The sequence below is a fragment of the Hirundo rustica genome, chromosome 12, assembly GCF_015227805.2.
Source record: "Hirundo rustica isolate bHirRus1 chromosome 12, bHirRus1.pri.v3, whole genome shotgun sequence".
Lineage (NCBI taxonomy): Eukaryota > Metazoa > Chordata > Aves > Passeriformes > Hirundinidae > Hirundo > Hirundo rustica.
This window is the reverse complement of record NC_053461.1, coordinates 15,329,241-15,356,183: the sequence shown is the minus strand read 5'-3', so window position 1 is coordinate 15,356,183 and position 26,943 is coordinate 15,329,241. Positions and strand designations below refer to the sequence as shown.

The window sequence follows — 26,943 nt, the reverse complement described above, 5'->3', positions numbered from 1 at the left end:
TGAACACAACCAAATAAATCTGGTGTCAGCTGCCATGGGAACTGTCCTTCTGAATAATTTCCTGTGTCGTCTAAAATGATTGCATATTTCAAACATATAGGTTGGCACTTCATTTGTTTGTTTGCTGGCTTACTAATTTTTAACACAGCTACCACCAAGTTGCCTCAGTTCATTTGTGGTTCCAGATTTCTCAAGTCTCCTTGAGTGTTTTATACTTTCTGGACATGATCCATTCTTTCTATTTAAATGATGTTTATGTGTGGGGCAAAGCACCACCTGGCCCAAGGTGTGATGGCAGAAAATATCCCCTTTCTCCATGACACTCCATCATGTGGCAGAGTCACTGCTCTAAACTTCTTTTAAAAGGGGACAGAGTAGGTTGTACAAATTTTGCCACACCAAAGTAGTGAAATATTTGAATTCTACCTCCATGCGTTTGAATTTGGAAAGGAAGGATGTAAGTGAGGGGAATTGTCAATAAAAAACAAGTGCATGGGATAAATCTAAATCCAATCCATGGTACTTGTCACATGCTTGTTCCCATCGAGCACCACTCTGTTGGCTTCTTTTGTGGTTGTTGGGAATGATGGTTCAGCATCCAAATCAGGCTCTTGATGAAGTTTGAGCCCTGGAAACAATGGGCAACTGCTTCTAATAAGGTCACAAGCTAATGAAATATGACAAAAAGGTCTCATAACTGCACTCCAAAGAAAGTGTTTGCAATCATCCCTCACATCTGATATCCCAAATATCCCCCATGTGCCCAGCACACATATTTATGGCACAACACTCACACCTCTTGATTTGCTTACACAAGTGCTTTCCAAACCTAGGTAAATATGAATATTGTGGAATGTTGTGTTCAATCTGCCACACAAATCACTAAATTAGATGCACAGGCAGCTTCTACTGCGTCACAAGAGTTTTTTGTAATGGTTATTTCATGTTGCATTAGTCATTTTTAATAACTGAAAGCGTTCTTAGGAAAGTTTGAGAGCTTTCCAAGAAAGGATTAGAGCTTGAGTCTGCAAGGTGTCGAATTCATAGGATTTGAGTCAAGGAAGCATTTCTAGTTTATAAGTACGGAGTTATTTGGCATTGCTTTGCTGCAGTGATTAGTGGGATGTCATGATCAGAGGTTTGAGTGCAGGGTGGCAGCAGGAGCAGGTAACAGGAAAGAGTCAGGCCACCCACCACTGAAAACCAGCCACAATCACCAAAACTGCCTTAAAATAGTCTGGCTTCCCACCTGACAGAAACAGTGCCATAATCTTAAAGGCAGTGTAAGTTTCTCTGACAGGAGGGTGAGTAGGTTAAGTGAAATAGCTGCTTCATGTTAGAAGAATTCTGAAGCCTTAAAGACCTACTTATCCAATGAAACATTTTTTGCCTCAGGGGCAGTTTAACAAAGGCGTCTTTTCCAGAGGATTTTCACAGACGGCTGAGCAGAACACCTTTTTATTAAAAATCTTATCTGTATTAACAAAGTTTTATGACCTAAAAAGCTTGCTTGGGGTTTCTGAGAGATGAGGAGCCTGAGTACCACCTCCTGCTCTAAGGACAGCTGGCGATCTGGGTCATTGCTCTGAGGATTAATTGATACAACCTGGTGGAAAGGTATGAAAATCATCCTGTCAGGTCCTTGCCAGGTCATTCTGCTTTCAGACTCCTGGGCCCACACAACTGGAGGTGTGAGTCAGGCTGGCCCAGACCACCAAGGATGTCAAAGGAATCCAAATCAACAAGAACGTGAGGTTGTGACCGAGAGTTGTGTGACCATGTGCAAGGAGCCAGGACTAGAAACCCTCTGAGGATAAACTCCTAAACTCCAAAAGGCTGCATTACACACACAGGAAAATGTAAACTCATTTAATTTTTTAAAATTGTTTTATTAAGTATATGACAGTACATGACAGAAGGCATATTGGAAAATATTCATGACCTTATATTAATGCCTTTTTCAGTGAAATATCATAGATATATTTGACAGAAATAAAGGGTATTAAAAAAGCACTGAAGGCCTAATTATTTCATATAGATTTGGGATTTTTTTCAGAGAAAATACAAGTTATGACATAAGGCTAAAATTTAAATCCCACTGAAGTCAAATGCCACTATTCTTCAAAGAAAAAAAAGAATTCACAGAAAAGCTTTTGTGCAAGAAGATACGAATGATCTAATTTTAAGAGTAGAGTGTATTTATTAAAGTATTTTTACAAGGCTTTCTTCATATTGTGTACACAAGTGACAAGAAAATACAGTTCTTCGAAGAAAAAATATTATCTGATCTCATATGGGTACCATTGAAGCAAAAAAAAAGGAGAACTGACCTTTGGACTAGTTTTAGCTTTGGATTTGGGTGATCTGCCTGAAAAGCCCTTGCTTTTTATCTAATCAAATCCATGACATTCCACAGAAGCCTGGTGATTCAACTCCATGATGCCATGCTCGGCATCCACAGCTCTCGGGCACCAGGTGCTTGGTATAAAAGACAGCAGAGTGCAGATCTTCCCAGATCACAATTATCACCACAGGACGAGAGCTGAGTGGTCTCAGCTCCGCCTCTGCACCACTGACCAGGGCAAACTTTCCTTAACGCAGCAGGGTGGCAGGAGGCCAGCAGGAATTGCAGTGCCAGCACCAGGGAGGTGCCTACTCCAGCCCAGACAAGGGGGAGGCAGCTGGGTTTGGATCCCCTCCAGGATGGATGCAACTGAAGCTGGTTGAAAAAAAAAAAAAAAAAGGCACAGTGTCCCAGCTCTGAGACAGTGTTCAAAATCATTGATCCTGAGTAGTGTGAGGCACACAGTGAGCACAGTGCACTGAGGAGCAGGCTGGGGCTTAATGCACCACTGTCCGTTGTATTCCCTGTTTTCTGGCACGGGAATACCTGTGCTTGGCAGGGCTTTTAGGCAACTAACTCGGGGCACTGGATTCCATTTCAGCTCTGGCACACCTAAGCTTTATTCACTGATGCAATGATGCCCAAAGCTCCTCCGTGCTTCAGGTTTTCATTTGTACAATTAATTAATAGTGGCAACACTTACTGTCTCGACAGGGTGTTGTAAAGAAAAAGCTCTCTAGAAGTGGTAAGGCACACAGAAATTGGATAATAAGGGCTGTATAACCTCCTAGGGAAAAATTAAACTTGCACTGTTTGAATGTAGGTCAAGGGCTAAGCTTAAGACTAAATTTCTGCCCTGCACAGACAAAACACCTGAATGAAGAAGGACTCCTGTCTCATGTCAACTTCGTCCTGGCCCCCTGCAAAACATCACCTTTCCCTTTTCTCTGGGAAATAAGGAATATTTAAAGGAAAATCTTGCAGGCCCTTTGGTATGCAAGTGGATACTGCAGTGTCCCAGCAGTTTATAGGAATCAGTTTCTGTTCTAGTCTTCTCTTACAACAAAGAAGAGGATGTACATGGCAGAGAAGAGAGTAAAATTTTAAAACCTAGTGTGATTTCACAGCTGGTGCTCACTTGAGCAACCCAGAAGTCATTTCCCATTCAACCCATGAGAACAGGTTTAAACTTCAATTGTGCCATTCATTTCCTTCTGTACTCCTTCTCCCTTCTCCCTCAAAGGTTCCAGCTCAGGGCCATCCTGTGTAGAGTCTTTGTTCCAGTTTTTTTTGCCTTCATTTTCTGTTCTTACAGATTTAGGATCCTCTTCTTTTGTCTTTCTTTCCTTCTCTTCCTTGGCAAGCATACGATAATTATAATAATTCATGATGAACAGGAAGGTTCCTGCCAGGACCATCACAGCTCCACATTTAATGAACATATATTTATAGTCCCCAAAGGCATCAATAAGAATTCCTGTAAAATATATATATAAAAAAAGGAAATTTAGAGATGAAGGCAAGGGTATTGTGTTTTCAGATCCTGTATATCAAGGAGCACCCTTGTGGCTTTAGGATAAAACATTCTCTGAGCTTCTGATCTGTTCCACAAACACCCTGAGCCTGCAAATGCTGAACGTGTGTCGCACTGTACAGCCTGTGGGTGGCTGACATTGGTACAGGTAATGCTCTGATCATTTGCACAGTTCAGTAGAAAGGGACAGAACCTACACTGCAAAGTCTGGAGTTCTCCAGCAGACCTATTTTTTCCATGCTAAACTGCTCCTCTGATCACAGAGCCTGCAGGGAGCCTTTCCACTGACTCCAGTGATCAACTACAAGGACATCCATTTGGCTTGGCAGTCAAAAAGCTTGGCAGCTTTTGGGAAGACTTCCATGAGAAGGCACCTGCCCACTGGGTCCATCTCAGGCTCTTGGCAAAGATTTATTTTGTGATTTATTCCACCATGGGTCACCCACCAGCACCAGGGGGGACTCAGCTTTTGGTCACAGCTGCCCTTTCTGCAGCGACACTCATGATCTAAAGAGGAAAGGGCACAGCGTGAAACTGGAAAACATTAGTTCCAGGGAAAGCAAAGATGATGCTGTCAATGTCAGATAATTTCAATGCCAAGACAAATGTGACGGGTTCCTCTCAAAGGTTAATGCCTCTGCTACGGAGTTATGGAGTAATTGAAGGGAGATGGCTTAATTGAAATGTCACCGTTCTCCATTATGTCAAAACGTAATGCAAATCTTATTGGGATTATGATCCTGAACATTAATCCCCATTTACTGGGCAACATAGACCATCCTCAACATCCCAGATCTTAATTAAATTAAGACCTGCTCCTAACCTGGCCTTCACAGTACAGACACAGTCTTCCCTGAAACTGGCTCATCATCCATTAGCTCTCTGACGTTTTGGAATATGTTCTCCTCCTCAAAAAGAGGGACCTTTAATTACTTCCCAATTGACCCTTGACGTTGAAAAGCTGATGATTAATTATCCCACTGCATTGCACTAGCAAGCGGTTTTGTGGTCACCAAATAGATTTTCTGATCAGAAAAATAATAATTTTTAACTGGTTTTGGTCGGTGGTTTTTCCTGAATCATCTCTAACTGACTTGGTACACCATTTTCAATGCACTGTGTTTTTCATGCTACTAGTGAAACATCAACTAAATGCTAATTGCAACAATTTTTCCTTTTCTGCTCATCAGGATGACCTAGAGGTCTCCTAAATAGGTTTCAATGAGAGTTTTAATGAGTAGAGTATTGGAAAATTCAACAGTAAGATAGTCTTGCCTCTTTCCCTTTGAGAATAAGATAAAGTCATAAAACACACTGAGAACAATTTACTTAGTTCATTAAAGCAGAACCCTGCAGTAGGTTATTAAAATGCCAAAGAACCAATAAATTTGCTGCTTATTAAAATGGTGGGGAAAACCCTACAAAACTAATATTACTGATTATTACACAGAACTCTTTTAGCCTCATTAGCAGTCTGTAGTCATTAACTTAATCTCCCACACAGAAAATTATATCATTCAGAAAACGGTCAATTTAAAATCGTACTTTCTTTTGTTTGTCATTAATTAAATAATGAATCTCTAGGACAGCAAAAGGATACAGCTGCTTCTGTCACACTGTATGAGCTACCCAGTAATATGAAGAATTAAACAGCTCTGCAGGATGTGTCATATGAAGCATTAGCCAGATCTCAGTTTTGAGTCCAGGAAGAGGACTCAAACTGCAAAAGAAGCACATGCTATAGAGGGAATATTAAGGCTCTTAAATCATAGGAGATCACTGCCCTTACTCATCTTTAGATGACTGGAATTCCTCCAGAGACTCAGTATTGTCCACATGGATCTTTGTGGGCTCTGCCTTTTGATATTTCAAACTGTGCCATCCAAAATAAATCTTTATAAAAATTATTTTTAGAACAGACTTCAATCTTTCAGCTGCACTAAGATGACTGAAATTCCTAAGTGGCATACTCAGAGCCTTAGAGGCAAACAGCAAGGCTTGAGTCAACAAGAGGCTTTCAAAAAACTGCTGTGTTTTACTTAAATTGTGGTGGACTCCAGCCTTCTGCAAAAGGAGGAATCTCCAGGAGGAGCTGTCTGAAGTGCAAGGCTCTTGGTGTTGTAGGAAGTCCCACTCTGCAAGTTCAGTTCAAGTGTTTGAAGGGATCCATGATTAAAAGATGACTCTCCAAGACTCACTTTAACTGGAGGACTACACAGAAAGGAGGAAAGAGGAAATGCTGGAGGAGACATCAAGGACATCCTTTCCTGTCCACTTACTAGTGGGAAAACGGTGATTGCAAGGCAGAGAAAACACATTTAGAATAATTTCCCACAAACTCTGCCTGCAAAAGCTTAAATCCAAGTGCCAAGCCAAGTGGCAGCAGAGGAGGAGAAGACACTCACCGCCAATAGGAGGTCCCAGCAGAATCGTGCAGCACTCAGCGATGGTGACGAGGCCGACGGCGCTCGTGAACCGGGCAGCCCCCACCAGGTCCATCAGCGTCTCGAAGAGCATGGCACACACCATGCCAAAGGCCAGGCCAAAGAAGCTGGAGTACACGATGAGCCCAGTGTAGCTGGAGGCCAGCGGGCACAGGAGGTGGCAGGCGCCGTTGAAGGCGATGGCGAAGCTGAAGAAGTACTGGATCCTCGGCCTCACCCACCGGCTGTTGGCAATGATGCCGGTGAGGGGGCGAGCAAACATATCCACGATAGCAAGGATGGACAGCAGGAAAGCGGCTGAATAATCATCTATGCCGGTGTGCTTGGCGTAGGGTGCCAGGAAAACGATGGGGGCAAAGAACCCCAGGAACATGAGCACGTTCCCGATCAGGTAAATCAAGAACCCTCTGTGTTTGAAGAGGGAAAAATCAAGGTACTGATTGATTTTTTCAAAGCAGTCCTTTCCTCCTTCCTCTTCTGGTTTGTTCTCCACGGGGCCATCTTCAGTGATGTTTCTTTTCACAGCATCCTTCCCTTCCTCAGTCACCGGAGCTGTCACCAGCGCTGTGCGTGCCCCGATGGGTCTGAAGAGAGCTCCTGCCACACAGCAGTTTAATAAAATTGCCCCAAGAATTAAAAAGCTGCCCCTCCAGCCAAAATTGTCAAAAAGGAATTGGTTGAGAAGTGCCAGGGTGCAAAGCATCACGGGGCTCCCTGCCATAGCAAGGCCATTGGCAATGGGTCTTCTCTTCAAGAAGTATTTCCCTATGATTATCACTGACGGCTGAAGGTTGAGAGCAAGGCCAAATCCTGGAAAACAGTTCAGATAAACAAAGGAAGGTTTGAGACCCATTTCTCCTCAGCTCATTGATTATGGATATTCAGAGGCAATTGGTTCACCGGTGGCTTTCAATGCAATAAACTGGATGCAAACGTTCCTAAGGGTGTCTCTGAGTTCTGGCTTCCACATTTGGGTAGCCAGACCCCAGAAACACTCTTTCAGTCAGAGAACCCTCTTCCTTTTGCACTGCAAATCTCTTGGGTGGCAAAACTAGCACCAGGAGTTTGATTCAGAGTGAACCAAAACTATTCCCTCATGGAATGCTGGTGGGTTCTCTCCAGACACAGCAGCCTTGCTGGGGGAGACAATGGGTCTATTTTTTAAAAATGGCAACTCCCAGTTTGAGGAAGGCTGTTTTGGCTTGGATTGTGCCAACCACCAAAGTGGATTTATCAAGGGTTGGCCTCCCCTTCCATGGGCACCCAGCTGTGCTGCTGGGCAGCCAGACCTGCACAGAAAACAACATCACCCCCCTCAGCCACAACTGATTTGGTGCTGCGAGCAATTCAGGTCTCATGCAAATGATTAAGAGGTCTGCAAGCACACAGCAAAACAGCTACTGAGGATGCTAATTAAAGAGGACCCTAGAGTGTTTCTTTTAATTAGAAATTATTTTTATTGCATTTAGATATATAAATGCCATTATAAATCTGCATTGCTAATTCAGTTGGCCAGGAAGAGATACCAAATGCTGTGATGGTCTCAGTTTTCTGTGGTTCTGTTTTGAGAACACTGCCACACAGAACCATAGAATCACAACAATCAGTAAGGCTGGAAAAGACCCCCAAGACCATGGAGTCCAACCTTTGACCAATCATCACCTTATGAACTAGACCAGGGCACTGAGTGACACATCCAGCTTTATCTTGAACACCTCCAAGGATGGTGAATCCACCACCTCCCTGGGCAGCCCATTCCAATGCTTAATCACCTTTTCAGTGAAAAAAATCTTCCTGATCCCCAATAATTCTTCCTGATGCCCAACATCAATAATCAATAATTAAACATCAATAATATTTTCAAGCATTTCTTTGGCATGCAGTATTTTCATTAAAAGTTCATGTTTCAGAACTCCATCAAAATGGCATTTAAAAATCATGCCACATATTTTCCACTCCATCATCCAGGAAAGACTGAGCCACATTAGAGCAAAGCAGAAGTGTAATCCTTGAAGTGATTATATCAGAGAACATGAATCCTGAAAATAGGGTCATGCAGATTTTTTTCTTGTTCATTAGTCGATATAATTAGTTTGTTTAACTGTGCAGTACATAATTAGGCATATTGCTTTACAGAAGAGAATTTACAAAGGTCAAGGTCCTCAAAATTAATTAAGGAACACTCTCATTAGTCACTGATAGAGTAGAATCCAACTGATGCAGCAGAATCCAGCCAATGCTGGATAACTTCAGTTTAAATGGGTTTACAAAATTATGATATTTTCCAAGCCTAAAGTTCTTTTTTTATTTTTTAATTACTTGGAAGTTTACAACATTAAAATCAAATTGAAATGGCTACATATTAAAATAAATCTGGATACAAAACATTCTCAGCATGAACTTTTTTAGATAGTCCATATGTTAGGCAGGGCACATCTTTGGGAAGGTGCTTGCAATGCATATAGGGCCAAATTCAGGGTGACCTGGGAACCACAGAGAAAAATCACAGCCCTTGGACAGTGCTGAAATATAGAAATGTATCCTTTTCCACCTGAGAAGGTGCAGCACAGCAGGTGAGGTTTTGCATTAACTCCCCATTTCCCAGGCTGGTCAGTAAGGGTAGAAATTGAACCATCATTTCCACAGAGTCATTTTTGGTAGGGGCACACCACATGTCTTCCAAAGGAGGAAAATCCGACTGGATGCCAGCTACCCACTTAAACAATAATCATCTCAATTTTTTTTTATTATGTGAACATTAATTTGCCAGTCAGACAAATCTAATTTAATATTACCTCATGTTCTTCCCATTAATTAAATTTGGAGAGTTTCAAATTGAATAACTGGAATTTCAATTTACTTTAAGCTTTTGGCTGACTTTAGCAGGAAATATTTACATTCATTTTATTGCAGTTTTCAGAAACTACAGCAGCTTTTCCATAGCTGGAATTGTTACTCAATAACCACATTTTCTCCCCGGGGATATGACAGAGAGGTCTGTCAGTGGTGTTGCAAGAACAGAAGCAAACCTGTGCCAGAGGGAGTGTCCTTTCCTGGATTAAATACATCTCACTCATATTAGAAAGAAATAAGTGGTGCTACAGGACTCAGCTGTGTAGTTATTGATTTTGATCTTACTTTATTAGCAAGGAACAATCTGACCAGGTATTTCAGTGCTCAGCATTTACAGCCATGGCAAAGACTCTACTCTCATTAGTCCCACATTTGCCTCACCCAAGATCCCATTTTGTTTCATGGCGCTCTAATTGGAGCAGATTGAACTAAACTCTGACCAGTCGTTACTACCTCGCAATTAGCTTTGGAATTTGCTGCTTCCACCTCAGACTTCAGCAGAGGTTTCATGTTGAAACACCTATTTAATGCATCCAGGCTGGCATCCGTCCAGGTGGACAGCTTGCAAACCCCATTTCTTCTTCTAAGCGCTGTAGAGAAACAAATGGGAAGAGGCTGTGGGGTTTCCAGTGCACACAAAGTGCCATCAAGGGCAGGGCTGCCTGCACCAGCAGAGCCTGGTTCCTGCTCTGCATGCAGATGGAAACAGGCATAATCAAGTCAGAACTGAGATCGCCGTGTCTAATCCCTCCACTGCAAACAGATACTTCCTGCTCTGCTCCTCTGAAGAGATTTCTATTAATATGCCACAGGCACAGAGACCTCCTTGTGCCAAGACCTTGTTTTTACCTCCATCCCTGTGACTTACACGAGCACAGGCTTTTACATCAGTATGTTTTCTTTCCAGGCTACCAGGAAGGAGGCTAGAAGGAGTGTGATGTTTACAGGTTGCTTTGCCGTTACTGCAAATCCCCTTGACAAAAGCCTCTCCCCTCGTGCAGCAGCGCTGTCGCCGTGACGGGCAGGCAGCTTCATAATTGCCCTTGAACGCTTCCAGGTTAGGCCTGACCAGCAAAAACACTTCAAGCTTAATTAGAGGCATCAAGCACGTTAGCAGGTTTACAAGCATCTTCCCTTCTCTGTCAAATTAATATTCCTTCCCCAGCACACAGCCCGTGCCTGGAGATGATGGGTTATCAGCCAACGCCTCATCCACACAGCCACCTTTGTTCAGCCAGCAGGAGGAAAAGTGCACACCAAAGGTGTGCTGTGCTCAGAGGAAACAGCACTGCAGACAAAGAGACGTGGGTGTTGTAGCCCTGTACCCTGGGGCTGGCACGAGGGTCACCTGTGTGCACTGAGCACTGCCCTCACTGCGCTGGCTGATGGACCAGACTTGCAGACACAGCCAGCACCAGGCAAGAGCAAGGTCTTTATCAATCCTAAGGTCCATTGGGGCTATGCACAGAATTCCCTCCTGTCACCTTTTCATCTTTAGAACACAGAAGCTGGTGCCTTTCTACAGCCCTGGTTCTTGTCTGAGTCCTTCTCTCACCAAAATGCGTGGAATAGTTTTAGCACAGGGTTTGTGGTTTCCATATGCTAATCCAGCAATGGTTTAGGTTGGAAGGGACCTTAAAACCCATCCCATTCCAACTCCCTTGCCATGGCAGGGACACCTCCCACCATCCCAGGTTGCTCCAAGCCCCATCCAACCTGGCCTTGGACACTTCCACAGATGGGGCAGCCTCAGCCTTCCTGGGCACCCTGTGCCAGGGCCTCGCCACCCTCACAATAAAGAATTCCTTCCTAACATCTAATCTAAACTGCCCTCTGTCAGCTGAAAGTCGTTCCCCCTTGTCCTGTCACTTTCCCCCTTGCCTTCCTACTAGAGGACCTTTGTTTTAGGAGGAAATGATGCAGGCTCATGCATAAGGAAATACTGGGGGACATTGGTTATTTTTTTATTTCCCCTCACTTTGTTCTCTTTCAAAGAATCCGCAAGATTTATTCATCCAATAATTACCCAGTTTCATTTAATTACAGTGACAGTCCTTAGGAAGAGTAAGGTTTAAGAGAGGGAATCCTACATGGGGATTTATTCACTACTCTACAGATTTAATAAAGGAATATTGATACAGAAGAACAAGGTGACAAACTTTCTGTCCCAATTTACTTTGCTAGTGGCTGGTTTTATTGATTTTAAATGTTGAGCTCACATTTTCACATTCAGAGAGCAGCAACACTTAATGCATCTGCAGAGAGATTGGGAACATTCATTAAACCATACACCTGGCAACCTCAAAAGCCAGTTTTGAACTCATTGTGTCATGTTTTCAAGCAGATGTCCTAGCTGCACTGGAATAAACTTTGGCTGTACCTTATCCAAGATAACAAAACACAAATACTTACAATTAAGCATCTATACTCACACAGGTGGAGAGCTCTAATCCATTTACCTTTAAAAGAAATAACCTGGCACCTGCAGGCTTTAAAGATGCTGGACTGAGCCTATGCCTTATTCTGCTTGAGTTCCCAGTATGGAACTTCATATTTCAATACAGGCAATTCAAATTGGAACTTCAAGAAGGAAATACAGGGTTTGTTTTTGGGTTTTGTTTTTTTTTTCACAATAGGGAGGCTGTTGCCTATTTTCAGTCAACTCCAGCAGTTCTTATTTTCAGATAAAGGACCTCATCACCTCACAAGCTGGCAAAGGGCAGGTAAACTGAAGCAAATCTCTGAAATCTCATCTCATGTTTCTCACAGAGGGAAGAAAATACACAGCAGAATAGGAGCAAGGGTGCTTTCCTGATGGTCACACTTGTACCCAGAAGGACTTGCCTTGCCCAGGGCAGAGCACACTCATCCTGGGTTTGCTTCAGGGGGAGCTGAGGGCACTGGTGGCCACCACCCCCAGCAGCCTGGCCCAGACCACTCATCCCGCAGGGATGTCCAGCCAGGAGCACAGCCCTGGGCAGGGAATGTGCTCTTTGCTAAAATTCATCTGGAGCATTGATAAGGAGGGCCTTTGTCCCAGCAGATTTTTATCTCACAAGCTTTCTATCTCACTAGCTTCCCCTTGTGTTTGTGGTGGTGCCCAGGTGTGGAAGCCTCAGGGACCCTGGCATGTGGAGGGGAGGGAGATGTCTGCTCTCACCTGTGATGAAGCCCACGCAGATGTAGAGCTGCAGGATGCTGGTGCAGAAGGCAGCTGAGATCATCCCCACGCCACACAGGAGCCCCCCAAACATGACCACGGGGCGGCTGCCATAGCGGTTCACTAAAATGCTGCTGATGGGACCTGGGGAAAGAGGCAAAAAGGGACCTTGGAGTCACATCTTTTGACAGAAAACATGTTTGACACAAAGCAAGTAAAGCTCTGCAATATCAATGGCTCTGGATGCTGCTGACAGCTCCCAGGGTGGGCTCAGGAGGAAAATGAAAAAGCAGAGATCTTCCACAGGGAGATGGCAGAACGTCCAATGCCATGGGGGTGTAGTCAGTGACAGCTCCTGCCCCCAGGACTTTGAAATGTCACCAGAGAAGGCAATCAGACTTCCTGTGTTCACAAATTGTGTGAACACGGGATCCCAGCACAGGAGCTTCTTGACTGATGATGGTGTTAAACTCTACGCACAAAGCAGCGGTTCATATTGCGAGGCTGATATCACAAATGCTGTTGCATTTTTAATACCTCTATTTAATGCAATTCCAATACTGCTGACCAGGACCGAAGCTTCAGCAGAACAGTTGTTAATTAAATCTTAATAGCAGTCCTTGTAGGTAGAAAAGGTTTGGGATGATGGATTAGCCAGAGCTCAAAAAACCAGTTTGGACTTGCATTTATGCAGAGAGGAGGTTCAGGGCAGTGCAAAATTATGAAAGAGGGAAATGACTTGACAAAAACTGTGCACACTGAAACAAAGCATTGAAATCTGAGGAAGTGAGACCAGTAAAAATCAGAATCACGGTATGATGTATATTGGAGGGGCTTTGATGGTAACTCAGGACCAACCTCCTGCCCAAAGAAAAGCCAGCTCTGAAGTTAGAACAGACTGAGAAGTCAGAACTAAAGAAGGCAGGCTGAACAGGAAAGGGCAGTCCAGAAGCCCAAGCCATGAGATGTAAAGAAAAGATTCTGTATTATTCAAAAATCCTGAATCAAAATGCTTCAAAGGTGATACAGGAAATGAGGAAGGGAAATACAAGCAGGTTTAATATCTGAACTTCCCTGGCTATTTGTGGTGCTACTCATCCTGCAGTAAGGGTGTTTCAGAGCACAGTGTGCCTGTTTGCCTTCATTCCTGCCACTTCCCACACCACCCACACATACAATGCTGCAAACAGGTATTTCAAACTCACAGGCATCTCTGAAGAGTTCGGCTGTGGGACCTACCTCACCACAGAGCCATGGCAGAAGATTTACCTTTGCTTAAATAATCTCGGATAGAAATAGCTCCAGAGTTCTCTCCAGACCCTGCAAACCACGGCACTCCCAATCACAGGAACAAAATCCAGAAACCCCAACGCTCCCTCAGCATGGCTGACAGCTTCCAAACATGTTCTCAGCTGCTATCATGTGCAAGAATAGAAAACAGTAGGTATGGCTGGTTTAATCTGGGGCATGAAGCCATTAGAAATACTTTCTACTTGATGTCTGAGGTCAAAACACTCATGAATGAAATGCACACAAGCACGGTCTCAACAACATCCCTGTGGCTGTGTGATCTGGTCCCATCAAATTCACCATTCAATTAAAATTTCTGCATGTGTATAATTACATGGAGAGTTTTTCTGCTAATGCTGTAACCGGATTCACACACGTGCATCCTTTTGCTGCACAGAGCACTGCAGAATTCAGTGAGAGGTTCTGGGGAAAGGGATACATATTTCAGATCAGCAGAGCGAGAAAGAGACCCCCTTCTGTCTGAGTTCCCCCTCAGTCAGGGCCTGAGCTTGCATCGTGCTTGAGCTGGTCTCAGCACGTCCTGTAATTCAATAGATCGAGCCAGTGCTCCTCAGAAAGGCACCAACATATTCATCTGCAGCCTAAGGGCATGCAATTCTGCCATTTTTCAATTTTCCACATGTCTGCATTTCTGCAGAATCAATCTAATTACTCAGCTAAGAAAATGTGGTTTCAATTACCTTTGCCCACTGGCAGAGGGCTTTCACCCTACAGGATGTTGTAGCATGGAGCAAAGCATTTAAAGCCCTCAATATTCCTGCTAAGGCTCCTCTCCTGCTCTGACCTGGGACAGCTCCCATGCTGTGAGAGAGAGGAAACCCAGGACTGCTCACATATGTCCCACCCTTGCAGCTTAGGAGAGGGGAAATAAGGATGAATGTATTGGCTTCACCCATCAGCAAGGATGGGTTTGGACCATGACAGCAGATAATGAACTGGAAGGCGCTGAGGGCAGGAGACTTTCTGCCCAGTTGTGGGGGCAGCCCAGGGCAGAGGCTGAAGTAGAGAGAAAATAAATATTTGCATCCCAACAATTGGCTTTACAAGTGAGAGCAGCCTCTCTGTGTCCCTGGGGACACTCCATGTGTGCTGTGTCCTCAGCCACATCCCAGCTCCCCAGCAAAGCACGTATTGAGGCTGAAGCTTTTCCCCATTCTTGCCGTGTGTGATCTCTCAGCAGTGTTTTACAGGTCTGCATGACCTTCAGCAAACAGAACAATCAGTTTTACAACAGGAAAACCAGCCCCATGTTTGCCAGTCCGGCTGGGAGAGCTGTGCTCTCAGGGGTGTCACCTGCCTGGGCTGGGCTGAGCCCACAGGGAACTGTGACAAAATTCAGAAGCACAGAAGCCTTTCTCCTTCCCAGCCTGAAAGTGTCCAGGCCCTGTGAGGCTGCTTTGGTAAAGATCACAGGACATGCCTGGTAAAGATCACATGCACTTGGGCAGCCTCACCCACACGGAACTGGGGATCAGAGACCTCCAGATACTGAGTGCATCCTGTTAGAGGAGAAAACAGGAGCAGAACACCTAAACTAAACCTTCTCAGCCACAGAAAATCCACAGTAAAAGCCAGGATGAGCACTTAACCTGCAGTAAAAGCTAGACTTAGAGAAGACACCAAAAAGCCAGAGCCTCAAATAGTTGGGAAATCAAACTTCCTTCAGTTGTTGCTCAAAGGCTGAAGGGTTTGTAACAGTCCCGAGCAGATCTTTCAAATGCATTGAAGCAAATGCAAAATCACATCCCCAAAATTACTTCCACTTAAGTCATTTGGAGCTACAGAAACATCCACAGGCTTTAGGAGAGCAGCCTTTCAAAATCTGTCCCCTCTCTGGGCGGAAAGTGGCACACGCAGTCTGTCACATCTGGGAGCTGTGCACACTTCAGCTCCCAGCCCTGCCAGCCTGGGCAGGTGACAGAGGACACACAGGGACCCCCTCACCCTGCCCAGGTGTCTGCAGCCATCAGCATCACACCCAGCACCTCTGAGTGCCCCCTCCTGCCCTGCCCCATGCCACCTGCACTGTATTTCTTGGGGGGGAAGCTGATTGAACATCAAGAATTAGGTAAGTTTAACCGCAGCATTGTGGGGTAGCTTCAGAAAACGTTAAATAGCTCAAATCGGGGCAGAGGACTGAAGAAGAGGGAACACAAAGCCAGCACTGCAGTTGTAAGAAACACCGAACACAATTAGTGCTATGCTTGCAGCTATTGCACAAATTAAAAGTGTGGCAGGCCCTGGCAGCGTGGTGGAATTGAAAAGCGGGACCTGTCATTTATCAGTTACCCAGCTGGCATGGAAAGAATAAAGATATGGCCTTATTACCACAGAGAAACCATTTACAGTAGCAGCGTGTGCAGCTTGGATGCCAAGGCCCCTTCAGCTGCTGATACCTGCCTGGCCAAATGTGCAGGGACCACAGGCTCCCTGCCCTGGCATCCACATGAAGTCATTTGTCCCTCCTGCAAGCCTGCAGAGAAGCTGGGAGGAGTCAGGGTGCTTCTTGCTTCTTAATTTACATCATCAGGGCAAGAGAAACAGCTGGCAAAGCTCTCAGAAAGCTGCCGTTTACCCAGCTGGACCTTGCAGGAGCAGCCACACAAATGCTGTGCAAGTCCCTGAAAAGTCAGAGCTCGGAGCAGAAGCCATCCCAGCTGCTGAGAATGTCCCAATGCTCTGAGGGAGCAGAGCAGTCAGGGCTGTCCCCACAGCCCCACCACCAATACAGCACTGAAACTCGCAAAGAAGAAGTTAGAAGTCTCATTTATGTAACCCCTTGCACCCCAGCACACTCCAGTGACGGGAATGCTGACATTAGGGTGGTGTTTTGGTGCAGGAAGGGATGGCATTCCCTCTCACCCTCCCACCCACCCAGCAGCCCCTTCCATCACCCAGTGACTCCCTCCCTTCCAGTGAGCTTCCAGCCATGCAGGGGGACAGCATAGGGCACAGTGGGGACCCTGAGCCTCATCCTGCTGCTGCCTTCACTCAGAGCTGTGTCTGTGGCTCTGCACCTCCCCTGGCTCACAGGGACACGCTCTCCATCAGCCCATGGTAAGAGCAAGGAATGCCTGCTCAGAAATAGATAAGCTGGCAGCCCGTGGCTTGGACAGGAGCACTCTTCGCTGGGTTAGGAACTGGCTGGATGGCCGGGCCCAGAGAGTGATGGTGAATGGTGCAGCATCCAGCTGGCGACCAGTCACCAGTGGTGTCCCTCAGGGGTCTGTATTGGGACCAGTTCTATTTAATATTTTTATAGACGACATGGATGAGGGCATTGAGTCCTTCATTAGTAAATTTGCAGACAACACTAAGCTGGGAGCTTGTGTTGATCTGTTGGAAGGGAGGAGGGCTCTGCAGAGAGACCTAGATCGGCTGGATGAATGGGCAGAGTCCAACAGCATGAAGTTTAATAAGTCTAAGTGTCGAGTTCTACATTTTGGCCACAAAAATCCCCTACAGCGTTACAGGCTGGGGACAGTGTGGCTGGACAGTGTTCAGGCGGAAAGGGACCTGGGGGTGCTGGTCGACAGCCGGTTGGATATGAGCCAGCAATGTGCCTTGGTGGCCAAGAAGGCCAATGGCACCTGGCCTGCATTAGGAATGGTGTGGCCAGCAGGAGCAGGGAGGTCATTCTTCCCCTGTACTCGGCACTGGTGAGACCACATCTTGAGTGCTGTGGCCAGTTCTGGGCCCCTCAGTTCAGGAAGGACATTGAGATGCTTGAGCGTGTCCAGAGGAGGGCAGCGAGGCTGGTGAGGGGCTTGGAACACAAGCCCTATGAGGAACGTTTGAAGGAGCTGGGGTTGTTTAGCCTGGAGAAGAGGAGGCTTAGAGGTGACCTTATCACTCTCTACAACTTCCTGAAGGGAGGTTGTAGACAGGTGGGGGTCGGTCTCTTCCACCGGGCAGCAACTGACAGAACAAGGGGACACAGTCTCAAGCTACGTCAGGGAAGGTACATAGGTTAGATATTAGGAAAAAAATTTTCACTGAAAGAATAATAAAGCACTGGAGTTGTCTTCCCAGGGAGGTGGTGGAGTCACCATCTCTGGATGTGTTTAAAAAAAGACTGGACATGGCACTTAGTGCTATAGTCTAGTTGAGGTGTTAAGGCATAGGTTGGACTTGATGATCTTAGAGGTCTCTTCCAACCTCATTATTCTGTGATTCTGTGAAATGCTTCCCTTTGCACCCCAAGCCCTTGCAGAGCAGGGCGCACACCATGAGGCTTCCACTTCTGCCTGCAGCAAAACTCTGCAGCCTGGAGAGCAACAGTTTGCACCAAATATCCCCAAAAGATGCAGCTGGGATCATGGAGCCCCTGGAAGACTGATGAAATGTAAAGCATTATCCTCAGCCCATATAAATCACACTGGTTTAGTGCCTGTCCTATTTAAAGCCCCTCTTCTCTCAAACCTGTGGCAGATTTCCATTCTTTGTTAGTTGGTACATGAAAGGCCGTGTCAAAGAGGCTGCTCTTGGTGGCAAGAGAAACACAGAGACTCGCCAGTGGGGAATGCAGCAAGCCTGAACTCATTTGTTAGCTTGTCCAATTACTTTTCACCTTGAGTTTTGTGTTTGCAGAAGTGAAAAGGACCCTGAAGAGGAGACTGTAAAACCACAAAGAAAAAGCAAAGTACCCTGGACTCTCCTGTCTTCTCCTCCACAAAGCCAGGCCACCTCGTCATTCATTCTTTTTGAGTCACTGAACTGTGATCCAGAGAGGATCACAATGCAGAGCTGGCATATAACAAGAAATATCAATCCAGACTGGCTTAAACTCTTGCAAGTGTGACAGTGCTCAAAAAATAGACACCTGAATTGCCTTCCTGTTTTCCTCAGCAAGCCTTATGAATTTTTCAAGAGCTGCAAAACTTCCAGTGCCGGTGTGAAACACTGATGTATTTCTAATAGGGACTGAAACATTCTTCTCTCCCATATCTCTGACCCTGTGTGTATATATATCCCTTATTTGTAAGGTTTGGTTTGTCTCTCTTTTTTTTAGCTTAACTTGGTACTAATAGTATCAGCGTTCCTCCTTTCTGGTGGAACTTGTCCTGGATGAATTTCTGCTGCAACATTTCTGTGTGGGGCTTTCAGATAAGCAGCTAAGAGCTGAGGCCCTGAAAATCTCTAACCCAGAGGCTTCCAGCAATCTGGGTTTTTTTGCCAGGTTACACAACACTGACCTTCTGACAGTGTAAAATGGCACAGAACCAGTGCAAACGTTCTAGGTCTGCTGCTCAGCCCATTTGATCACCACACAGGTGATAAAACAACAACGCTTTAAAATATTGAAGCACACAGACCACAGGGCTGGGAGATTTGGGACCACCAGTGCCCCCATGGCAGGGGCTGCAGCAGGCAGCTCAGCTTTTCCTGCTTTTCCACAGTGACCAGTGGCTCTAAAGAGCAGCTCCTGCACAGGGACATCGGTCAGCACCAAAAGAACTGCCCGGGTAGTTAATATTTTCCAAACTATTGTGAAAATACAAATAGGAACTGAGCATGCCACGATTGCCATCGACTGTGGGGAGTCACTGGGGTCATAAGAGAGAGTGCAATGTACTCAGCAGAGAGGGAGAGGGGGGGAATCGTTTATACTAATGGAACAAAGTCTATTATTACACCAGTAGTAAAACAAGGACGGGAGCAGCCCTGCAATTTCCTCAGTAATAATCTCACTCCCTCCGTGGAATAACAACACTGCCTTTGGCTTGGTAATTTATCCACCAGGGTACCAGCCCATGGCAACACAGCAACCTCCTCATTACCCCCCAATGAAAGCAAGTGCCCCCACGTTATTAATGTGCTGCCAGAGCCCAGCAGCCTCTGGAGACGGGGGGATCAGCCACCAGCTCCTGGTAACAACCTCCCTTCCCTGGCACAGCCTGGCAGGGAGGCAGCCAGAGAAAACACAGAGCCCAGCTGCAAACAGGGGGTGGAAAGGGATGAGAGGGTTCAAACCTGCAGCCTTTCACTCCGTGTCATGCCAGAAGAGACTGGGACAGCTCACGCTTTTGTTTGTGCCACCAGGGCGTGGAGAGCTGCTGCTCACCCTCGGTGACCGAGCCCCGCTCCTGCCTGCTGCAGATCACTGGAGAATAACTGGTGGGACCTGCTGATGAGGAAGCCTAATAATTATTAGTCTCAGCTGCTTGGTTCACATGGTTTGGTTTGCACCTGCGTGGGCTGAGGAGCCCGCAGACACCCGACCCTTCCTCAGGCAGTGCTGCTGGAGACGGGATGGCCACACACCTGGGACAAGGCGCGGCGAGCACACGCCCCAGGGGACAGCCACAGTCTCAAACACTCCTCTGCCAGAGCTGACAGAGCAGCTTCCAAAGACCTGTCCACACCTCAGTCACCCCGATGCCTTCCACTGGTGTTACTTTCCATTGCAAATTATCGATTTTAAATAAGGAGGCTGAAATCCAGCACGTGCCATAGCAGCTCCAACCTGGCCCCAGAGATGCTTCATTTGCTTCCTCATGGGTGAGGAAAACAGTCAGCTCATTTAAGGGGGTGATGACTGCAGCTTCAAGCACAACACCTGTGAGATGATGCACGCAATTGCCTGGACACACATTATTCAGTCCCCAAACTGGTCAGTCCTGGGGTGCTGGGTCTCCTGGGCAGGGCTGGCACAGCATTCAGCTGGGCAGGTAGTGAGGGCAATGACCCACCGCAGCAAGCGGGCTGGAGCAGTGCTCCCTGCCCTGCACCCAGCAGGCACGCCCTTGGGAACACAGGGACCCCCACCTCCCAGCAGAAATACTCACACTTGCCTCAGCAGCAACCTGGTGTTAAAAAAAATTAAAAAAAAAAGAAAAAAAAAAAAGGAAGAAAAAAAACAAAGCAGACAGGGCCCAAGCTTCAGAAAGACGAAGTGTTCTCCTCCTTATCCAGCAGTCTTATCTGATCAGTGCTCTGGCATTTCAATTTCCAGATTACCCAGCTTAGATGCTGCTCCTGCGGCTCACGGAGGAGCCACAGGCCGACAGCTCCCAAACTGGGGCTCCAGCCAAGGTACTTTGTGTCACCTTGTATTTAGGCAATTCAATAACCTCTCCTGCAAAGGGACAGCTCTCAGGGGCTTCCCCAGCTGCAGGTTTGGATCTCACCACGCAGCAGATCACAGCTGCTCGCCTTCACGAGGTCACGGCATCGCGGTGCTGGAGCTGCTCTCCCCTGATCTCTTTAGCTGTCCTTTTGCCTTGGCACCACTGGCTTTGATCCCTTCCAGCACTGGAAGCCCAGCTGCAGAACAGGAGCTCCCTGTGTGGCTGGAACATCCATCCCTGGAGGCCAACAGCCCTTTGTTAGCCCTCCTAGCATGCGGCTCCAAAAGCAGTTTGGGCGCTGGCTGCTGGGGGTCTCCAAGGGCTCTGCCCACCCCTGGGAATCCCTGCAGGACCCCAGGTACACTGGAGAGCCCAGCCAGGGGCAGAAGAGCTGCAGCGCTCCGGGACAGGTTGGCATCTGGGGGAGGAAGCTTCCACATGTTTGAATTCCATGTAGGGGGAGTGGATTACAACTTGGCTTAACAGCATTAACAACCCCCCAATCAAAACTCTTTGCCTCCTTCTTCCTAGTTCTTATTAAACTTGGTTTTTATTAAGTCTATCACATCTCTCTCTTTCTGCTGCCTGGTGACCTTGATGGCTCCAATGAAGGGCAAAATGATAAAGCTTTGTGACCAAGTCCACGAACACAGAAATATTTCACCTGAACCTGTAGTGCTATGATCACTCTTAAGTAGAGCAGAGCTATTTAAAAAAAAAATAAAAAATGTAAGCCCACACGTGGTGACCTTGCAGAGCTGGAGTGCTCTCTGAGAGTTGGGAGAAGTATATGGATCTGCAGCACCATTCATTACAGAAATCAAATCATTCCTCATCCAGCTTTCTTATCAAAATCTAGAGTTCCAATGGTGCTGCCACCCCGGGGGTTGCCCCTGCAGGGGAAAAGGTTTTTGATTGAGTGGGACTGCAAGAGGTGGGGAGGGTAAGGAAAAAGGTGGAGGCCAGCATCAAGCAGCTCCAGGGAGCAGCTGCCAGGGCTTGGGCCGGGATAGCAGGATGCTGGATGTCCACAGCACTGTGAATAAACAGAATGACCTTCCTCCTTTTGTTCCAGCCTCCACAGAACACCCAGGTGGAAGAGCACACGCCCAGGGAAATCCCAGTGAAAGCCCCACTCGAGAATGAGTGTTTGTTGAAGCAGGGCTGCAAGCACAGCAGTAGAGAGAGCTGACACAGGTGAACATAACCTTGTCCTGGAAAAAACCCACCCCCTTCCCGTGCCTCAGTTTCCCTTTGTGGTGCTTCACAGCTCTTTGAAGGCAATTGAGATGGGTGCAGAGCCCTGGGTGGGGTCTTCTGGAGGCAGAGAAGGTTTTGATAGAGTCTGGGCCAGAGCAGAACATTGGCAGTTTTGATTAAGTTAAAAACTGCAGAGCCAAACTCATTATTAATATAGCTCTATGCCACTGCATGTTGTAAGGTGCTTTCTAAACCTGTCACCGCAATTCATCATGCTAGCAGTGTAATAAAATACAGCTATAAAATTTTGGATTAAATGTTCAAGGTCAATGGTGGACTTTCAGCTCCCCTATCTCTTCCTTGCTGCTTTAGCAGATGCTCTATTAAGCACTTACAAGCTCTGGGAGAAAGTTTTTTTTTTTTTGGAGAAAAGATTTAGTTGTGGAGTATTTCCAGAATTAAATCTTCAGGTAATTTGATCTTCGCCAAATTACGAACCAATAAATAACAAGGCCAATAAACACTGGTTGGTTTCAGGTGGAGACTTCTCCACCAGAAACATTGTCGTTTTTCTTGTGTCTGCAATATGTGGCTCTCTGGTGTTGTCTTTGTAAAACAGACAGATGGTGATTCCTTAATTTTAATAGAAATTTGGATGTGTTAGAGCAGCACCCTGGAAATTTTGGGGGGAGTTTTACAGCAGGGCGTAATGACACCAAGACAAGACTCCACTGCAGTACATTCTGCATAAAAACAATGCATGGGGCTGATGCTGTGAACCTGAACTTTTTCTGTATTAAAGGGCAACAGAAGCAGCACAGATTTACACCTACCAGCTGTACACAAACATGCACAGCAACTGCAAAAGAGTGAAGTTCTTCAAAATTACTAAAAAGAAGCTCCAATGTCCCCTGGTGTAACCCCAATTATTCAAGCCAAGAAGCTGAAATGACTCTGCAGGAGGATCTGCTCTCTGAGCTCCCCTTGGATGGTTCCTGTTATTCCATTATAAAGATGAAGGAAGCATTTGGCCACACAGTCACCATTATTAAAAAAAAAAAAAAAAAAAAAGCGGATCCTCTTCTAGTATTAAATTATTCTCTCTATTCTGGCTCATGTGGCCAGGAGGCTGGCTCATTGCTCAAGCTCTAACAGTTGGCCATAATCAAAGATATGCCTTCTTCCCACAGTCCTTCCCGCTCTTACAGCCTTAAAGAGCTGCAAGAACATTACTGCTATTAAATTAGTGGCATCACTGTTTCTTATTTTTAGCATGTTTGGCTGTTTCCCCTGATGCCGAATAGGGCAGCTAATTTCCTAGCAAATTAATACTGCTTGTCTTTTCCCTCCTGAGAGCCCTGCTGCCTCCTGCCTTCCCTGGGTAGTGGCTGTCCCCAGGGACACACCTGTGGCCTAGCTTGCAACGTGTCCCCCCTAAACGTGGCACAAGGGCAGCTCAGCTCTGTGACGCCGGCAGCACCACGCAGCCCAAACCAGGAGGTGCAAGGGCCAAAGGCTTTTGGCTTTGCAATGAAATTGCTTCCTAAACAAAACCCACCCCTGTACGTGAGGCAAAGCCTTGGGAACCTCAGCCTTGTGTTGGCACAGCTAACAGTGCCCGAGAAGGCAGTTTGCCAAAAGGAGCCCTGCCCAGGGCATCTGGCAGCACCAGGGGTACCCTGGGGTGCTGCACATCCTGGGACATTTGCTGTGTCCTCCTCACAGCCACACCCGGGTGCTGGGGTGCAGCTGAAAGCACCTCTAGGGAAGGATGATGCCATGGCCCTTGGTCCCTTAGAGAATCAGAGAATCATTAAGGTTGGAAAAGACCTCTAAGATCATCGATAAGAACCCTTTTTCATATTTTTGTTTTCCCATACATCAAAGACTCTGATCTGTAATACCTTTCTCATTTGGTGCAAGAAATGAGCTCTTCACCCATGGCAAGAGAGAAAAAAAAAAAAGTAGAAACATTGTAAAACAAATCCTTCTTTATCAGATTGATAAGACTTCAGCCTGTGAGATTTGGTCAGAGAAAAGCAATGTTCCCTCATGCTCCTCACTCTCAAACCTCCCAGTCCGCCCTCTGCAATTGGAAATGTGGAATTGCTGAACAGGAGCTCTGGCAAGAACTACAAGTACCCCATCATAAAGTCCAGGCTATCCACTTTACTGCACAGTAATCTGTTTTACTACTGGTATTATAGTGACAGAATTGTTTTCTGCAACCTAGTTCAGATTAAGAAACTGGGGGATAAGACACATTAACTTCTGTAATATATATTGCCAGAGCCTCAGCTGGTATAAAACAGCTTCCTGGGGGAATTCAGCAGAAAGCGAATTCCTGGCTGCTGATTTTCAGTTTTAGTCTGAAAAACTGGAACTCCTTTGGTGCTACAAGCAAAGCCTCAGGTGGTCACTGTGAATCTGCATCCATGCTGTCAAAATCAACACAGCTTCTTCAGTGGAGATTCAGGTTAGGTCATTTATTTTCAGAAAATAAGCTTCATTTGCATTATTTATGAAATGCAAACACGAGCTCTGTTACAGTGTAAGCAGCACAGCCCAAAAACAAGTCCTTAGACCAACGAGAACACCAAGGAAACCAGGCACTGTGTCAACAAAAGCTGTGGTCAGTGAAAACATCGACCTCTGCGTGCCCTGCCAGGGCATCCTGGGGATGGAGGGAGCTGGGATGGGTTTTCCTGGGATTTCCTGCCACGGCCCACACCTGGCACCAGCAATGAACCACTGGCCCCTCCAGCCCCCCAGGGACATGTGCCTGATGCTTCGTGATGCTCAGTGCCCCCACACTGTTCCTGCAGACAGCATCACCTGCACCTCCACACAGCCTGGGCCTCGTTTGGGAAGGGAAGGGGAAGGATGGACATGCTATGGCAACAATCACCTGGTTGGGTAGCTCTGTTAATTACTCAGGAGTATATGTTGAAAGCTTGGCCTTTTCAGAATTTCTTTTTTTTTTCTTTTTTTGGAAAGGTTAGCAACAATCCAGCGTTAAACAGTTTTTCAGCAGAGTAAATCACGCCTTGCATGCTCACAGTTCTAACGGGCACTGCTGCAGAGCACAACCTGGGCAGCTCAGAGGAGATGTCCTTTAATGAGGGTTTGCAAATCACTGGAGTCATTGATAAGCTGCGCCCAGATGTTAAATGCCCAGTCCATCAAAGCAGACATGCTAAATGCACCCTTGAGCACCCGTGTTCCATCGACTCCGTGTTCCATCAGCTCCCACCACGCCCTGTCTGCAGCCACCGAGCCACCCAGCACCTCGGCCGGGGTCACAGGGGGGATCCAACAAGCTCCAGGGTTACTCCAGAGCAGAGCAGAGTGGGACTGGCAACCAGACGTAACTCTGAGCAGCTGCAAGGCAAGGGGCTGCACAAAGGCACAGCCACCTGCAATTCAGCTGTATCACCCCCCACATCACCCTGGAATAGCATCAGGGAGGGTTGAGTTAAAGCTCCTGCAGAAAGGCAGAGGATGCTCAGTTGGTCGGGATAAAAGTCCACTGCAACATCCAAGGTGCACACAGCAGTGACTCGGGGCACTTGGAGAGACAGAGAAGAAGGTGAGTTGGGAAACGAGCAGCTGGAAGGAGGCAGAGGAGGTCAGAGCAGCATTCACCTGCTGCAGCCCCAGCTCACTGGCCATGAGCTGAACTCCAAGAGGCTCAAGCTCCCCACCTAAATCCCTGAGAGCAACTTGAGGTTCTGCCAGGTGCAGGGTTAATCTGCAGAGCATGTTCCTCGCCTGGTCATGGTCAGGCACAGAGCATCTCCTCCATGTCAGGGGAGGGGACAACATTCTTTGATTGGAAGACAAAGCAGAGCTGCCAACAATGCATAGAGGCATCCAGGGGGCCCTCAGCCCATTTATTGCAGTGTAATGGGACAGCCAATGGGACAAGAGCACTGACACAAGCAGGGGATGTCTCTTTCTAAATCACTGCTTGGCTTCTGCCCTCCAAGTGCTCCATTTGTGGGTTCTCCTTCAGGAACTTTGCAGAGCTCATCCCTGTAGGACCAAGTCTGGGTTACAGCAGAGTGGATTACAATAGGTTCTGACTCAAGCCTCGCTTCCACCTTACAAACTTACACAAAACAACTTCATTTTCACTAGCAACTGTGCTCTTCAAAAAGCACTACAGTGCAATATTAAGGAAAGAAAAAAAAAAAAAAAAAAACAAAAAACCACACCTTTGTAAAAACAAAGATTCTTTCCAGAATTTCTTTAACAGACAGGATAAATATTGATGAAGCTTCCTGCAAATGCAGAGTGTGGTTCCTGTCCACCTCCAGATGAAGATTTAATCAAGGGAAGCCCATGTATTTCATTCAGTCATGAAAGTGATATTGAAATCATAAAAAAGAGCAAAGTTACATGCACTGCTTTACAGCTTATAAGAATGACTGTCGATTTCATTGCCGTGATTATCAGCTGCCACATTAAACAAGCAGCTACCTCATTTATTATTCCACTCCACACTCAGCTCTGGCTGAAACCCAGACCTAGTTATTTCACACCAGCCTATTCTCAGGGCTTTTTCCCTGATGCCCACAGAAAGTTTTCATAGGTAATCTTCTGATTTCTGGGTAGGAGCCCCTCAGGCTCCACATATGACTTCTCTGCCTGAACAAACATTTGGAAACACGATCAGAAAGTAAATCCGCGGATGGTTCCCCTACAGATGGACACCGTGGTTGCTCTCCCTCTGCTCTGGCCCAGAGTGGGGATTTCTGGTTTATTCCTGCTCTTACAGCGCACCGTGCCCGGGTGCAGGACCACTCACCTGCGCCGTACGTCGTGGCCAGCGAGATGGACGAGACCCACGCGATCTCGCTATAGGAAGTGCCAAAGAAATCCTGGATTTCTTTGAAGAAGATGGCCAAGCCTTTGGGGAAGGCGTAGGCGAAGCCGATGGAAACGAAGGCGCCGACAAGCACCACCCATCCCCAGCCGCCATCCGGCGGGCCGGGGGCTCGGCCTGCCTCGGCCGGGGCCGGCAT

General features: G+C 46.6%; 1 protein-coding gene across 1 annotated transcript; it reads right to left on the bottom strand.

The window, feature by feature from the left end:
* Nucleotides 1-2,149: 2,149 nt before the first annotated feature.
* LOC120758266 (monocarboxylate transporter 2-like) lies at nucleotides 2,150-26,943 on the bottom strand. Its single transcript, XM_040076362.2, has 4 exons — nucleotides 26,727-26,943; nucleotides 12,336-12,479; nucleotides 6,284-7,132; nucleotides 2,150-3,821 (listed from the first exon to the last, which is right to left on the bottom strand). Exons 1-4 carry the CDS (start codon nucleotides 26,941-26,943, stop codon nucleotides 3,529-3,531), a joined length of 1,503 nt encoding a protein of 500 aa, XP_039932296.1. The 3' UTR covers nucleotides 2,150-3,528.

Coding starts and splice junctions, on each gene's coding strand:
- LOC120758266 (XM_040076362.2), bottom strand. CDS start 26,943: ATGCCGGCCCCGGCCGAGGCAGGCCGAGCCCCCGGCCCGCCGGATGGC. Junction 12,480..26,726: donor GGCCACGACGTACGGCGCAG/GTGAGTGGTCCT, acceptor CTCTTTCCCCAG/GTCCCATCAGCAGCATTTTA. Junction 7,133..12,335: donor CTGCGTGGGCTTCATCACAG/GTGAGAGCAGAC, acceptor ACTGTTTTCCAG/GATTTGGCCTTGCTCTCAAC.